Here is an 18,136-nt window from a genome sequence, read left to right on the forward strand (position 1 = left end):
ACAGAGGACCATGTACATTACTTTTAACATTTCTCGTTTCATGTAGACTTTAAAAAAAGAAGAAAACCTTTAAAATTATGCCAAGATGTTCAGTGTGTGTGCATGCCATTGGGGGATAATGTGCTGCATGGCTAAACACTTATAAGATCCCAAAGGCGAGACCTATTGGCTATGCCAATGCTTGTGTTGGTTAGGCTATCACCCATCTTGCATTCTTTGTTCCACTTCACCCCTCGAAGGAGTAATAGAGACTCCAATGATTGCACCCTAGAAAAGCAATATGTTTCTATATCATTCATACCAAGGAACATTGAGTGGACAAACAGCTCTTTGCAGGGTTTTCTGGATTATAGAGGGGCAAAGCATTGCAAAAGTGAACCATCTCCCAATAAATTGTTCTCCGCTTCAACATGTTATGCAGTGGCTAAGAAGCTGCCCCCAGAAGACTTGCGAGCTCGTTCCACCAGAGTCAAAGCAGCTACCACTGCATTGGTATATGTAGGACCTGTCCTTAACATTTGCCAGACAGCTACATGTGCTTCATTGCACACGTTCACGAAGCACTACGAAGCACTACTACATTGACAATCAAGTTTGTCGAAAGGGGCATTTTACCTGCTCGGTGCTGCATTTTAGTATGAGCCAGTTCACAGACCCACCACCTTGGGGGAGACTGCTATGGTATTGATTCACAAGGTCTGCGATTAGAAGTATTCATCAGAAGAACAAATTAATTACCTTCGGTAATGATCTTTATGGTGGATACTCTAAGTGCAGATTCCTCACCGACCCGTTGTGTGAACTGCTCTCTTTAATTTAAAATGTCCCAATTTAGAGATCTGTACTCTGGTCATACCAGTTTGCCATTGGGCTCTGAGTCTGAGGGCCCGTACAAGTCACAAAGCAACTGACATCAGTGTGACATCAGTGTGCTTGGGTGGTGCTTATATGCAGCCGCCACACGTCACTTCCAGAAAGGAATGACGTCAGTGCAGAGTTGCATACTGCCACCAAGATGAGCATTTTAGAACTGCTCTAAAAGATTTTGCATTCAGTGGGATGATTAGGGATTTATTATGCAAAAGGTGAGGAATCTGCGGTGAGATAGAGTATCAACCAGAAATATCGTACCAACGGTAAGTAACCTGTTCATTTGGATGGTAGACCAAAATGTTTAGAATTTTGAAGATTCATTTTTATGTGTTTTGCTGTTCTTGCACTGTTTAGCCATGTTACCTGGCTTTTCAATATGTATCATAAAACAAGAGAAAAATTATCAGCAGTGTACCATTAGATAAATGTCTGCATGCCACTAGACTGAGGCCTGTAACCATCTAGCTTTCTTTGGTCCTTTGGCTAAAAAAACACGTTTTGGTGATTACTAAAGGCCGCATAGTAACCTGGTCACAGGGAGTCAATTTGGCACAACTAAGTGATGCTGGCATCAAAAGAATAACTTGAATATAGTGTTGCAAAACTTTTGAGAATTCAGCACGGTGCTCCCTTTTTTTCTACTAAAGTTGGTGTTTTTGGCTGCTATACTTTTTTTCAGTACCTTTTTGCGTAGAGGAGGTTTAAAAAAAATGTATAAGCAATTTTAATGAAAGTTTTGCAGCAAGACACAGCATCACACAATGCAAGGTATAATCATAATACATGTATGACATAGCAACAAGTCCAAACATTAAGTGTAAAGGAGAATTTAGATATTTATCATGTGGCATGTTTGTCGAAAGATCTATACTGGGACGCTGTTTATGATTCAGATTTACAGCGACTCTTCATATCTGTTTTATATAGCTTTTACTGTAGTCAGAATTGATTCAGGGCTAGTTTCCGTTATTCAGAAACTCATGGGAATCGTAATCTGAAGCTATGGCTACTGGAAGCCTGGAACCAATATCTTTTTATGCCAAGAAATGAAAATGTTAAATATGTTATTGTTTTGCCACTCTTCTGTGAAAACAGTGTTGTTTCCATGCTTTTCTTGTGTATGTAAACGAGGTTGATTTCCCCACAGTAATCCTCCTACCTGCCATCACAACATTCGTGAAAGACACAGATGCCACTTTGGCCCTTGCCCTCCATGTCGCCAGTCCTGCCAGAAGGTCCTACAGACGTGCGGGCACCTGTGTCCGGCCCCTTGCCACGATGAAGCACTTGTCAAGCAAACTAGCCTGGTAAGGAATCGTCTGGAATTTCTTAAAACCCGTTCTCTGCCTTCTAAGAACAGCAGAAACGTCTCATCGCCAGATCTGATGTCGGAAACTCCAGGAAAAAAAATATATATATATATATATTTTCAAAACTAATGGGGCGCTCCGCTCAGCTCCTACCCTGAAAGCCTCGGGGTGATTCGTCAAGCGGGTGCTGAGAAAAAAGGGGGGTCCCAAAACGCGTTTTCCCCATGCATTTTCCCATAGGACCTGTAGTTGAAGGTACAGCCCGTACGGCTGAACAGAATTACTTAAAATTTGGCAAAGAGGTAGTCCTCAGGTCAGGGATGTGCCTTTTGCATATATGGAGTCAATCTGTTCAGTAGTTCCTGAGAAAATTGCAGTTAAAAGTACATAAATATCTATAGGCGCGCACCGTGCGCGCACCCTAACGTGCGCGAGCGCAATTCTGATTGGTGGTTACATGTTAGTCAACATTCGAATCGGTCGAAATCAGGAAGTGTCGGCCGCCATTTTGTGTGTTTGGTGTGTGACAGTGAAAAAGAAAGGTGGAGAACGTGAAAAGGGGGCAGGGTAGAGAGTTCCTGACCCCCTAGCCTTTGTCAGGGGGTCCCTGAAGGACCCCGAAGGGTGAAAAAAACATTGTATTTTCTTTTCAAAAATGCGCGGGGTGCGCGCACCGTGCGCGCACGGTGAAAAACCTTAAAAATAACATTTTAAACGAGCCATTCCATATTACAGTATACAGTCAATCTAGAACTATATACATAGGTAGTTTATTGAAAAATAAATATATAAAAAATATAATACATACATAACTTAGCATTTAAAAAACCTTGCAAATTCACTTAAAAAACCATAGGTTTCACACATGTTCTAGTTAGCTGGACATTTCACTCGTAAAAAACCAATGAAATTCCCCCGTTATAGTTAGTTCAGATAACTATAACTCGCGCGACCGCCACTCTATCACAAGGATGATGTCATCAGTGATGTCATGAGTGATGCCACTGACCATGTCATGAGTGATGTAATATGTGACGTCATGAGCAGTGGATTGCGGGCGCACGAGTTATAGTTATCTGAACTAACTATAACGGGGGAATTTCATTGGTTTTTTACGAGTGAAATGTCCAGCTAACTATAACATGTGTGAAACCTATGGTTTTTTTTAAGTTAATATAAATATATATATATATATATATATATATATATATCTTACGTCCGACAGGTCACGGAGCACTCGCAGGATCATATTTTCATGATTTATTGCCGGTAAACATGTTTCGGCTTTCGCCTTTATCAATACCAGTCAACAATGCCTTTAACATCTTAGCAATGCTTTAAAATTCACCTGTTGTACTTCCATTGGTTGCTTAAAAATCATAGGAGAGGGGAATGCTGCCGTCCTAACTCTGTTACCATCTCCACTCTGGAAAATGCCTTGTCAGGTACCCCCCCACTCTCTAATATTATTTTAGGTGGCGATCTGAACTGCACATATGAACCATTAAGAGACGCAGATCTTCTGGGTCTCGCTGAGGATGATACCAAAAACTGTATCCCTCCCTTAAATCTGAGTTCCATCAAGAGATGGACAGCGAGGGCACTACAGATTACTGGTCTCACCCTGGAATTCAACCTCCGAGCATTAAATGGAAGAACCCTCTCTGATCCTCATGGGGCTATGACCTTTAATAGATTAAATGGGCCATCGCGCATTGATTATATCATTATAGACGCAAAATCTTGGGACTATGTGGTTGACATGAAGGTAGAACAGATGCCAGATAGTGACCATAATCCCCTCTGTGCAGTTTTAAAATGGCACACAAGGTTAAACTCCTCAAATTTGAATTTAACCTCAAAAGTAGTAATTCCTACAAACTGCAACAGAAGGTTGAAATGGCACAAAGTATCATGTCATGAGGACATCCTAGCTTCCATAAACTCTCAAGTGGCCACTAAGGCTGCAGAATTTGCTCTCCTTAATGCTACGTCGGTAGAGACAAATTGTGCAGACCTTAATAATTCCTATAAAACATTAATCGAGGACATAGGCTCTCATTTTAAAATAAAAGGATCAAAGGCTGGTATAAATCTTCCAGCTAAGAGAGGCAATCCATGGTACACTACTGAATGCAGAACCCGGAGAAAGGCGATCTCACTTGCCCTACGTAAAAGAGATTCTGTAGCAGTTAGGCTGGCTAGACAAGCTTACAAAAAATCTACAGAAGCGGCTAGACGGATTTGGGAGGAGGATCATTGGCAAGCGTTAAAGAAGGCAGCCTTTTTAAAAGATTCTAGTACCTTCTGGACTTTAATAACCCAACTAACCAGAAGAGACTCTGATCCAATTCCCAATAACATAACCAAGCAGCAGTGGTCTGCGCACTTCTCAAAACTATATTGTAACGAGGCAGAGCCCGACCACCTCGTGATTGTTAGCCCAGATCTCAACCTAATCTCCTCACAGCCTGATCTAACAGATCTCTTCACACTTGCGGAGGTTCAGCTCGCCATTAAAAGCATAGCACCTGGGAAGGCGGCAGGCCCAGATGGCCTGCCAGGAGATTTGATTCTTCATGACCCTTTAGTATGGGCAAGTCTTATTTTTAATATAATGAATCTATTGTTATATGGCCATGCAGTCCCAGATTCCTGGAAGGGCGCTGAGGTGGTCACAATTTACAAGAAGGGGGCGAGAGAGGACCCTGCCAACTACAGACCGATAAGTCTAATTGATGTCACCCAAAAGGTGGTTGGCAGGGTTCTTAATTCACGATTGGGGACTTGGCTTGAAGAGGGAAATGTCCTAACACACTTACAAGCAGGATTCAGGAAGAAAGTAGGTACTATGGACCAAGTATTCAGATTTGTAGCCACTTACTGGAAGACCGTCTTGATTGGCGGAGGATCTTTATACTTGGCCTTTATCGACCTCAAAACCGCTTTCGACCTCGTCCCTCGGGTTAAATTGTGGCAGGTACTACATGAAATGGGGATACCACGATATCTTATGGAGTTTATCAAAAGATTGCATGATGGTACATATGCAAGAATTAGATGGGGGACCGAAGGTCAACTGACTGACCGAATTCCTGTTCAGAGGGGGGCCCGCCAGGGATGTGTGATGGCTCCGACTTTGTTCTCCCTCTTTATCAATGGGGTGGCAGACCATTTGAGGGAGGACCCAGCGGATGCCCCCTCCCTGGCGGGGGAAAAAATACCTACCCTCCTCTTTGCAGATGACACACTTCTCATGTCTAAAACTCCCATGGGTCTCCAGAAACTGCTTGATAGGTTTAGTGCTTTCTGCGATAATCGTGGCCTTACTGTTAATACCACTAAGACCAAATTGATGGTACTAACCAGAAACAAAAAACATAAGAAAATCAATATCGCATTAAATGGCACCCCGTTGGAGGAAGTAGATGCCTTTGACTACTTAGGGGTCAGGATTAACTCCAAAATGAAATGGGACTCCCACATTGTTAAGATGTCTTTAAATTTTAAGAGAGTGACAGGAGCAATCCTTAGAGATTACCGTCTATCCTCTACTAAGCCTATTAGCCCCGCTTTATTAGTATATGAGGGCAAGGCATTGTCTGCCGCTACCTATGGCTCTGAATTATGGGGATCAGAAAGAGTTGCTGATCTAGTTATAGCAGAACATAAATTTATGAGAGAGCTTGTGGGCCTTCCAGTCTCCACCCCTCTTAAACCACTATTTTATGATCTGGGACGTCATTCCATCAAAGATATTGTTGGGCTTCGCCCCTTATTATTTTGGGTTCGTCTTAGAAGGACCCCGGAACTTAGTAACTATGCCGCAGTCCTCGACGAACTCATAGCTTTAAACGGTTTTGGGGTGATTTCATGGCTGAAAAATCTAAGGACTTGGTAATTAACTTAGGGCTAAAAGAAGAATGGCTCTCACAGCAGCCCCCGCAAAAAGATATCATCAAGAAACTATACTGGGCAAATATAGAAGCAGCGGACCTGAAAAATCCAAAGCTGGGCACCTTAACTGATATATTTTTGTCTTGCAAGCCAATACCAAAGTGGGAACCATTTCTTGATTTTATCTCTTTACCAAGGGATAGAGCTTTGTTCCTCAAAATGAGGCTAGGCACATTACCCCTAAACGTTTTCACAAGCAGCTGGAAAAATTCTAAACCCCATTATACAGCCTGCCCAGGATGTTCTAATCCAACTGAATCATTGGGCCGCTTCCTGTTTGCCTGCAAGGCATATAGGGCGCCCAGAAAACGCTGGTTGAGCCCAGTATGTAGAAATCTGGGAACCAGGCAGTCGTCAGTGGCCCTTCGTATCCTAACAACGGATACCACATCCACGTTGGTAATTTGTGGGGTGGCTAAATATCTTGGGAAAGCATGGCAAATACGAACTAAGCTTGTTGAACCAAGTATTCTCTAGGCTGCAATACTGTGTAACTGTACCACTATATGAAATAGCTCCTTTTTAATTGATATGTTTCTGCTTGTCTTCATTCCCCTAAGTTCTCTGTGTTTTTTACTTATTGTGCTATTATTCTTAGCTATGCACTTTTAAGAAAATTTTACGCATATTTGTATATGTTTTTATTAATTTTTATGGTTCTACTTATGCTGTATTGTATCTACTTTTATGATACCTTGTTATCGAATAAAGTATATCAATCAATCAATCAAATGATGGAAATGAAGGAACGGGGGGAGGACCCACAAGATGCTCGCAGAGCTTGTGGGGGAGTGCGGGGGGTTGCAACTTGTGCTCATGTAAAGAGCTCTGATACCTTCGGGTCGAGTTCGCGCAATATTTAAAGCTGCAAAGGAATAATAATAATGATCATTTGAATGAAGACTGTTTTCAGCAAATGAAATTCTGCTGAATTGCAGCACACATTTGAGTGTTCAATTATAAGGTTATTTTTCATTTGTTGAAGAGACCATTGCAGCCATCAGCGAAGTAAAAGTGTTACTTGTGTCTCCTTGTGTGCTTCAGCCTCAGCCTGCCGGTCCATGGGAACAGCCTTCAGAGCCAGCTTTCATTCAGACTGCATTGCCTTGTCCCCCTTGCAAGGTTCCTATACCAACGTAAGTGCATAAAAAAACTACATCTGTCAAGGAGTTTTTGTATTAAATGTACGTCAGTAAAAATCTGCTGTGCTTGTGATCTTAGTTTTTCCTAAAACAGGGGCCTCATCTGTGCTACATTTGTAAAAACCATTGTCTCAGATTAATAAAAGGAAAATGGGACAACTACCGGCACTAATTATCATACAAAAACCATGGGTATCCTTTCAGCTGTTTCTGCTAAAGGAGAGAGAAATACTGCTCACCAGTAGAATCTGCTCTGCTGGGATGCTGCTGGTGTAAAAAAGAAAATGCACCACTGCTAGTGACCCTGTCACAGAACAAGCACTGGCAATTCCAATGGGTTGGGTCTGGTTTTAATGTATAAGACATTCCATCTAAGGAATGCACAAGGCAGCATTTGTGCCTGTGTTTCATGTCTTAGCACCAAAGTGAGCCGCACCACTTACTCTGTGGTCATAAAAGGCACACCACTCACACAACTTTCACAGAGGCACAGTGCTCAGCCTACATTACTCAGCCTACACTCAGAGAGTGCTGAGCCTACAGTCGCACAGTGCTCACCCTACACTTACATAGGTACAGCATTCAGGCCACAACGCTCGCCTGACACTCAGGCATGCATATGGCTTACCCTATGCTCACACATATCAGACTGAGTGCTTGACCTACTCACATACAACAGGTAATGCGCATACTACACTCACACAGCACTCAATCTACACTCACTCTGTCATCACATAGCACTCGCTGTACCCTCAGAGGCACAGCACCCCTGGACAGCTCTCACCCTCACTCACACTGCCACAGCACTCATCCCCACTCACACAAAGCACTCACCCCACACTCTCAGAGGCACAATATGCACACTACCCTTACACAGGAACAACCCTCATCCAACACATTCACAGACCCAACCCCCACTCACACTTAGAGTGCTCACACCACGCTCCTGGTGACTTTTTTAATGAGACGGTAGGGGCACTTCTCACCAGGACTGCTGCACTTTTCAGAGGCATGCATCAGCAGTTCGCAATAAAGAGATCTCAGCTGACCACTCTGGACGGACACCATCCATCGGGCTTGGAAGCACAACTGATACACAAAAACTCCTCACGCACAAATACAGGGTGCTGCACAACGTAGCACTAGCATACCTCCAACAGCCACCTTCACTTCCACCAACCCACCAGAGACCCTCACTCAGCCTCACTCTCTCGCACACACCACCCGTGTCCGCAAAAGCAGAAGGGTGGCCCAGTCTTTTCCCACATCACACCCAAAACCTAGAACAACCTTCCACTACACAGTAGGGCATTCTCCTCGCTTCTTGAATTCGGCAAGAGGCTGAAGATCTGCCTCTTTAACTAAACCCCCTCACAACTCGCGCACCTGCTCCAGTGCCTGGACACCCTATCTGGTCATAAGCCGCACTCTACAAATCCAGTTAACATAACTTAATACAACAAGTATTCACACAGTAGTGGAGAGCACCAAGTACATACAGCACAGTTCCAGAATGCACGGCCATCAGTCAAGGGGTTGGAGGGTAGTACCAATAGGAGAGGGCGCTGTACAAATGGGAGAATACCCTGGCGTCTCCAGCGCACGAAGGTTATACCATGAATGCCGATTGAGACAGCAAACATGGTACGTGCACGGGGAGCACACGTAGGAACACAAGACCAACCAGAGGAGCAGGTACAGACCAGAAGAAAATGCACAGAGTGGAAGGATCAAGGTGACCGGGATCGTGCAGAGGACGGGGGCAGCATGCCGTGTGATGCAGGGCCAACGCTGGCAGGTGAAGCATGCACAGGGCCTGTTTGAGGTGGAAGAGGGATGCCGTTGTGTGGGGCCTGGGGACCAGCACCAGCCAGTTCGAAACGTTCAAGTGGCGGCATTTACAGGGCAGCAGGGAAGGCATACACAAGGTTGCAGTAACATGTATGGGAAAGGTGATAGGGTGCACACATGGGTGGCAGAGGGGTGAGGAAAAGATAGCGAGGAGAGAGGAAAGGAGAGGAGGAGAGCCCAGGGGGAGACTGAAAGAGGGGTGTTGTGGCCTAACGGCCAGAGCTGCCGACTTTGGTGGTGGGGAACCAGGTTCGAGCCTCGTGGTCGGCCCAACACCTTGTGATTCAGGGCAAATCACTTAATCTCCCCGTGTCTACCAAAAAAATGAATGTGTCTTTGTGTAAAGCAACTGGTGTTCATGTAAGGCACTCCATTTCTTCGGGTCGAGTTCACGCTATATAAAACCGCAAAAAAAAAGTGATGCTTAAAGAGAAGTGATGTGCAGACAGAAAGCTTGTGTAAGGAGTGAAAGTAGGAAGAGGGGGCAGGATGATGGGAGATTACCAGATTCAGAAGAATAGTGGAAGAAAGAGGCAACATCGGGGATCCCGTGTTGGAAGCTGAACAAGCTACAGTTTATGCCTCTGGCCAACCGCCTAATGGAGAAGGTGATTGGAACTGGGGTACAGCTGAGAACCTGGTTCTCTGGGCTGATACCCCTGATGCAGAGAGGAGTGCAATTTGCAGCTCTGTGATTTGAATCATCTGACCCGGAGCACAATGTATCTTTCTGAACTCCACTTAAAAGAGGCAGCCTGGCACTTTACAAGTGGAGTCCCAAAACCTGTGAAGTGCCTCAAAGCTTAATTTTGCTACAACAATTCAATCAACCAAGTGAAGTGCACATATTGCTACAGTAACATAGCCAGCCAATGGTTAGGGCACCTATTTCCTCTGTTATTTTTATTGCCTGTAATAACTTGCAGCTCTCCGCTAGTCTGGCTGTTTGGGGACAACACATGCATGCTGTATGGTGTGAAAGCACCTGTAGAAGATACACAGACGATGGACGGCATCACCCCTCATCAACCAAGCTAGCTTGAATCCAGTGGCATAGTGAGCCCGGGACCCACGTCTGGGCATCACCGGCGCACTTAGGTCGATGATGCAACAGACACACAGACGATGGATGGAATGCAGAGCACATCAAACATTCACCCCCAGTCAAGAGATCTGTGTTAAATCCATTGTTCTTTTGCTCACCATGCCACCCAAGTTTAGACCCGGCCATATGCAAATCAGTCTTGACCCTGTGCCTCATGGGAACAGTCCAGCCCGAATTGCCAAGCCAGGTCCTTCCTGGACTGGAAACAAGGATTCTAGGACCGGTATCGGTGCATCACCCCATATCAGTCAGGCTAGCTTGAATCCAGTGGCACAGTGAGCCCAGGACACACATCTCGGCATACCCAGCGCACTTAGGAAAGCACCTGTAGCCCACACTCTATCGATGATGGTTTTCTTTTGCTCAGAACAAATGCAGTGCTCAGTCATAGCTCCTCTCATCACTGGGAAATGGGGCACTAAACAAACAAACACACACTTTACACAAAGATATGTTTTCTGGTATGCTGCTGGGTAGACATTTCAAGCAGTAGTTAATGTAATGTATGTATTTTTATTTAAAAAGTCACCTTGCGTTGTGATTTGCACTGCCAATATCGCTAAGCTTCTTAGTAATGTTTTTTTTTCGATATTATTATCAGAACTGCCATTTTACTTAGTACATGAGAACTGGTATTGATGCAGTACTGGTTGTGGCATGCTCTGTTTCATAAGCTGTTTATTGTTTTCTTGTCGTACATCACAAACCCAATTCTTTAATGTTGTTTGAAAGTGCTTTTCCTGCCAAACTTAATAGTACTAATTTTACGAACTTCAGAAGGATGAACTGTGGAGTCAGGTTGGACCTATGATATGTCTCACATATTAATATCTGCCTTCCGCCCACTGAGCCTTCTTTCTTCGAGGCTGGACTGCCATATTTCACAGCCTTCGTCATTTCCCTTCTCTCTCTCTGTGTGCTGATACAGTGTGAATCAAGCTGACAGTTCTTCAAAGAAAACCTAATAAATGCCTGTCACCGCTTTTTGCCATTGCTTATAGAGGAAAACCAAAGTACTGGGGCAGACACAGGAACAGTCTTATTATGGGAGAGCAAAGACGAAGCTGGGGATGAACTGGAATCACAAGCCTTAAAGAACTGTTACTGTGTGCTAAGGATAAATAGAACAAGCCAAATCTAGGTGTTACTGAGGTAAGGGAAACTCCCTGATGGGGACAGGGAAGGAGGTAAGGTAGAGTGAAGGAAAGGCTGGGTGCAAAGTGTAAGACAAATGGATGAAGGAAACTACCAGGGTGTTGGGAAGATCAAGACATGGTGAAGGGATCAGCTATGGAGCACCATTAGAAAGTGTGTTTTCGATTTCAAACATCCAGTTGAGTTTGAATGAAGTTTGCTCCGTTAGGAAGTAAATCACTCCTTTGAACGTGTTTGAGGCAAACAGCCATTCATCAACCTCATCTTACAGCATACCAGAAAGAAAAGCATGTGAGGCACATACAGTGTTTAAAAAAGTTCAATCTTGCACCCTGTATGCTGAAACTTGTTTCTGGTAGATCTATCTAACCACAAATCCCTCACCTTTAGAATATCCTCACGCGTCAGACTGGATCTGGAAATTTTCTCAGCTATGATCCAATGAGCCACTTGGTGGTGCTATGTGGCTGTTTGTTGACTTATTTCCACCCAGAAGTGACGGAGTGGATGCATATAAGCACCACCACTGGATGCCGACATCCGTTCCTTTTTTCCCGCACCCACATGCATGGATCTACAGTACTGCTTTCTCTTTTCGGCAGTTGAGAAGTTTTTTTAAACTGAGTTTCAGTGTACAAGGGAACAATGTCCCCATCTAAAACCGGATTCAAACCATGCCATGACTGTTGTAAAAAGATGTCCGTAACAGACCCTCACGAGGTGTTCCTTTGGTGTTTGGGCTTGGAGCATGACTCCAAGTTGTGTGAGGAATGTGCCCTTATGCACCCGACGGCCATCTAGGGCCACGAAGTGAAGCATTACACCACTGAACATTGACTAAAATCATATACATTATTTACATTCTTCTCTCGTTCCTAGTCGAACGCAGACCCTTACTCGCTGTTGAAGCTGATCCCACAACATGCTTTCTTCCTGGTCAAAGTCATCTGGTGAGTCACAGCTCAAACTGAAGAGGAAGAACAAGAAGGCGAAACAGGACTCACTCTCTTCCTAAAGAGAAGTTGTGAGGGTGGCGAGGTGCCATTTGCTCTCGCTCCTGATCCCCGATAGAGGAGCCAATTCACACTTGATCCTGATCCGCTCGAGGGCCCTGCGCCATCAGCGACACCACAATGGTTGATTCCGTTAAGGCTGCACATATTTAGCACTCTTCAGACTCCCTTTAGAGCGCTTTCAGGACCAAGGATCCAGAGGGGCCTGCAGTCGGGTTATCGTTGGCGAACTCGTCCTTGGTGACATCTTGGAACCTGTCTTGCATGCCCCACTGACTCTGGTGCCGACTTCAATTATGGCTCCAAGGCCCATACCTGTCCCTCTTTTATCTGTGCCAGCCCCGACATGACCATGCTGAAGAGAGATCTGGAACCAATGCTATTGTCTGACCCTGACCGGATTCCATCTCGACCCTGGCTATGGTCACGATCCAACTCCCACCCCCGTTCAGCCTGATTTACACAATCCACCTGCTCTACCATGGAGTTGCCATTAGATCCTCCGTCAGTTTTTCAGTTCTGATTTCAAACAGCTTGCCACTTATCAGAGATGACAGTGGTGATAATGGGGTTGATTTACCCCCACATTACAAAAGTGCCAGTTGATACATGTATTTGCAAGAGGACATTTGGGCTTGATGCTTCTCCTGCTTGAGGGTTGAATTCCTTCCTTGGGCTGCAGCAAAAGAAAAGGTTTCCTTTGCTGTAGTCATCACATGCGCGCCTGAGGTCCTAAAACTACAACTACTCTTTGTTGAAGTAAAAAATAACATAATTACTGAGGTTCTCCAACCTGTGCGTGCTTCCTCTGAGCCCTTACTACTGTTCAACAAACCCATGACAGATACTCTTATGGGCACTTGGACTAAGCCTTGCTGTTGCCCACCAATGAACAGGCATTTGGCCAAAAGCCACAGAGTAGCCCCGGGCACCCCTGGTTTTATTACACAATATCCTAGTTTAGTGGTTCAGACTTCTACCAGAAAGGTCAATTCCTAATTCTTCTTCCACGACTCCTCTGGCAGGGAGTTGAAAAGTTTTGAGGTGTTTAGAGAACATATTTTTTTTCCGGCCATCATAGCCCTGAAGTCAGTCAACGCAATGTGCCTACTAGGTTGTTACACACACGCCCTCTGGGACATGGCCAGAGAGATCTTGCCAGCAGTCCCAGAAAAGTTTAGGTCCTCCTTTCGTGAAACCATTCAAGATTAATTCAAATATGTTATTCACTCTGGTCTGGAAACTACCATTTGTTTTGAGTTTGCAGCTTTACTAGCGTGGTGCTCCATCACCATGTGTGAATGTTATCCACAGGAGTTTCGGGAGATAAACAAGCATTCCTTTTGGATATGCCACTTGATGAATCCCACCTATTTGGCAGGAAAGCTGATTCATCCCTAGAAGGCTTCAAGGAAAACTGGTCCTTGGAATGTTCTTTGAGCCTTTGACCTTTGCCAGATAGTTTCTTCATCTGGTTTGGCCCTTCCAAAGCTACCCTAGATGTTTGGTACATAGGCAATACCAGGACCCTCTGCCTCATCAGCAGTCACCCCAGTCCTTTTGTGACCATGTAGTGTGATTGAGCAGGCACGTCCAGTCCCCCTTCCCTGCGGCAACAGCCCCCAAGTCGCTTTAGTTTGCCCATGGTGTCGCAAACCCACCCCTTGGGAGGCAGAATCCAACAATGTCACCCAGGATTCAATCACATCCGATAAATGTGCCCTTCAGATCATCCAGTTTGGTTATGCCATTCCATTGCTTTCTAACAAACTGTAACTTCATACCACATTAGAGCAGCTCTACTAGGAGCACACTTCCATCTTGCTGCAAGAGCTGTGAGCTCTACTTTCCAAAAGAACCATCAAGAGGATTTTGTCCTCGGAGACGGGGAAGGGCTGTTACTCCTGGTGATTCCTTGTGCTAAAGAAAGATGGAGGCTTCAATCCTATTTTAAATCTTCACCCTCTGAAGTCATTCCTGCAGAAGGACAGATTCAGAATTCTCACTCTGGCCAGCCCAGGTACTCTGACTTGGATCCAGGTGACTGGATGGTGGCCTTGGATCTACAGGATGTGTATTCTCGTGTTGCACTCCTGCAGTCCCCCAGACATTACCTGCAGTTCAAGGTAGGGCAGGAGCATTTTTGATTTGCCGTTCTCCCCTTTGCCTATGTCTCTCGGGTGTTCACGAAAGTGATAACAGTGGCCACTGACAACTTTGGAGCTGGGGGTACCAGTTTTGCCCTACTTTGATGAATTGCTATGGAACCCCCTCCATACAATGATGAACCTCCTGACATCTTTGGGATTCTCAATCAACGTGTTGAGGTTGTACCTGACTCCTTGGCAGAGGCTTCCTTTCATGGAAGCTCTTTTAGATTTGGTACCTATCAGGGCTTTCCCTCCTCGCGAAGTCAGTGATATTTGGGCTATGATCCTGATGTTTCAGCCTCAATCCTGGTTCTCATTGTGAGTGGACTTTTTGTCCCTTTAGCCTCCTTCCTCCTGCTTGTTGACTACTCCTGGTGGCATATGCTGGCTCTGCAGTGGAGTATGAAGTCTCATTGCGTCCGGCACCAAGGAGACCTTTGGATTCCATACAGGTTTCGAAGAAGACTACATGAGTTCCGCAGTGGTGGCTGCTCAAACACCATTTTACCAGCTGCAGACACCTCTCCCTACCCAAGCAAGTGCTGCCGGTGGTGATGGATGAGTCACTGCTGGATTGGGGAGGTCATCTGGGGGAGGTGGAGATCAGAGGACCCTGGTCTTTGACAGAAACCCGGCTCCAAATCAATCCGTTAGAGTTATGGGTCATTCGCCTGGTCCTGCAGGCCTGTTGACAGCCTATCAAGGGGAGGCAGATGTTCACAGATGACACCCCCAACGTGTCATACTGCAATAAGCGACGTGAAAACGGGTACTGTGCCAAGAGGCACTGAGCCTCTGGAGTTTTCTGGAGCATCAATGCATCTCCCTGATCGTGAACCACCTGTTGGAATCTTCTAAAACAAGGACAAACAAGCTCAATTGCTGGCACCTGGCAGATCACAAAGGGGAGTTGCATCCGAGGTAGTACAGGCCATCTTCCGACAGTGACGGGATCTATTCGCAACCGTCAAGAATGTGCAATGTCAGAACATTTCTGTGTTGGATATCCCAAGCTAGAATGGAGCATGGGACTCCTATACATCTTTCGGATATATGTTGGGCAAGGAGTGTGTGGTAACTGCATCCGTCCTCCAATCCCACTACTGCTTAGAGAGGATCTTCTGTCACAGCAGCAGGGAATGGTTCTGCGCCCAAACCTGCACAATCTACTCCTCTGTGTGTGGAGACTGAGCGGCGGTGGCTCACTGCATCTGATCTACCACCTGAAGTTGTGAATGACTCCCTTGATGCCAGGTGTCCCTGTACAAAATCCATTTACTCTGGGCACTGGGACACATTTGTGGAACAGTGTAGAGGCCGCAACATAGACCCTTTACAAGCCAAACTGTTGGATGTTTTAATGTTAATTTGTCCATGGCCGCAAAGTTCTTGCAGTGGGCACTCTTAAGGGTTCTTGTTGGAAATTAACATTGTTTTGAGTGGTATTCCCACAGATGTTTGCCTTGACTTCTGTTGTTGACCATGGAACTCTGCGTGTTTTGCTTTACCCCTGCTAACAAGTATTAAAGTACTGGGCTTCCTCCTTTAAACATGATGATATCGCTATAACCCTAACAGGCATCCTTAACTTACCTATACGTCCCTAGTATATGGTACAGTGTGTGCTCAGGACATGTAAGTTAAATGTCACCAGTGGGCAGCAGCACCCATTGTGCCTCCCAATGCAGTGACAATGTAAACATGACTGCACCAGTAGCCTGGCTGTGCAGGATTTAACTGCAAATTTGACAGGACTTAACCTTCCTTTTAAATATTTATAAGTCAAACATAAGTAATCCTTTTTGCCATAAGGCTTAGCGCATGGTATTTAAAAGTAGGACATATAAGGTTAATAGTAAACATTCCTTACAGTGAAAAGGCTCTGTTTTGACTGTGGGCCAGTTGGCAGTTCCATAGTAAAGCAGTAGTATGCAATATTGAATAACTATTTTTATCAGTTATTATAATCCAATTCAATGGTGAAGTCTGATTATTTCTAAATATTACAGAATAGTAATATTTAGAAAGTTACCTTTGCCCTGTCTGTTGTTCCAAGAAGCTAAATCTGTATTTTGGTCCCTCCACTTCAGACAGCCAGTAATTAGCATTTAAATCGACATAAATTAAGTGTGATCTTGCTCCCAGGAGCAAAAAGACAGAATATGCAGTCCTGCTTCAATGTCACATCCTGCTTGAAAGTTCTGCTGAGGTTTTTCGTGACATTTGGGGCACGCTTTAAAGAGCCCTCCCCTTCCACAGGAAAATGTTAGCTGTAACTTGGTTAGGGTCCTTCTTTTTTTTCCCTCTGCCTGACCAGCCCCCATCACCACGGGTCTCTTGTTGACATCTCATTGTCAGATCCTGCTGGCATGTCAAGATCTGCTTGATAGGTCTGCTAGAGTTTTACATATAACACTTGGGGCTCAATTCAAAAGCAACATAATGCCAAAACACTGTGTGTATTCACTGTAGGATTGCTGAGAACTCGGCTTTTATTCTCTCAGACTTCTGTCTCTGAGTTTGGTGGGTGTACAAGGACAGCCTTAAACTGGATTATAGTGATAGACGATGGAGAACACTAGGATTATCATAGTACAATCCCCCACACACACCCGGTTCTAAAAGCCCACGTTTAGTGTGACCAGAAACTTCAGCCATCTTGAAAAGGTCCAAAGCAGGTACAGGTTTTCCCGGGAACCTTCACCGCATTGTTTAGGGCATACCCAGGTGTCATTACTAACTGCTAGTTCATGCCAGTCACAAATGTGGCATCTCACGGGACCAACCTCAGAAGACTCCTGAACACGAGGAAGATCAGACGGTGACTAAACACGTAAGAAGAGCCCTGAATGACTGGACTTCCTCTCTTTCTTATACTGAAGATAAAGTTATGGACTCTATGACTCATAAGGGTGTGCTCCTTTTAAAGATGCATGGATACAAGAACCTATAAGAGTCCTTTTCCTGAAACTGCCAAACTAACCAGTGGCAAGTGGACCCTGCTGCGTGGCCTCCACCTGCCACCCTCTGAGTCTCTACGTGAACCCCCAATGATCTAGGTGGCTTTGATGTGTAGTCCTATTGTGGATTTGGGATTGAAAGTTGGAAGGTAGAAACTTTTACCCAGGACGAACTTTGTTAGTGTGCATCTGACCCGTGCTCCATTTCAGTCAGTGTCACATTATGCCTAGGTACTGGTCTGTCGTGACCATTGACTGTCATTGGTACTTCTTGGTGCTATTTCTACTTAAAACTTTAAACATTCTAATCTCTGGTTGCTTTTATAGGATTTGTGTCATTTTGTTTATTAAACTACATTTGAATTCATTTTGGGATTTTTGTTGTTTTGCATTCAGACTTTATTTTTTTAGTACTGCAAAAATACTGTACACATTGCTTCAAAGTTAAGCCTGTCTGCTCTTTGCCATAGCTACCAGGTGGTTGAGCTCAGGTTAGGGACTTTAAGTGCTCACCCTGACAAGGATTGTGATTAATACTTGAGGTGGATACATACCCCCCCTCAACTAATACCACCATTTCTTACAGTTATTTGTTGGCCCTTTCTGCATTTTCGGACAAA

At 44.8% G+C, this 18,136-nt stretch overlaps 1 protein-coding gene across 1 annotated transcript in view; it reads left to right on the forward strand.

The window, feature by feature from the left end:
- Window positions 1–18,136, forward strand: part of NFXL1 (nuclear transcription factor, X-box binding like 1) — a 716,350-nt gene that overhangs the window by 400,315 nt on the left and 297,899 nt on the right. The window contains exons 14-15 of the mRNA XM_085642145.1: window positions 2,021–2,180; window positions 7,185–7,276. Of these exons, the coding sequence (XP_085498271.1) occupies window positions 2,021–2,180; window positions 7,185–7,276 (252 nt within the window). The remainder of the gene's footprint in view (window positions 1–2,020; window positions 2,181–7,184; window positions 7,277–18,136) is intronic.

This window comes from Triturus cristatus, chromosome 2_2 (genome assembly GCF_964204655.1).
Source record: "Triturus cristatus chromosome 2_2, aTriCri1.1, whole genome shotgun sequence".
Classification (NCBI taxonomy): Eukaryota; Metazoa; Chordata; class Amphibia; order Caudata; family Salamandridae; genus Triturus; species Triturus cristatus.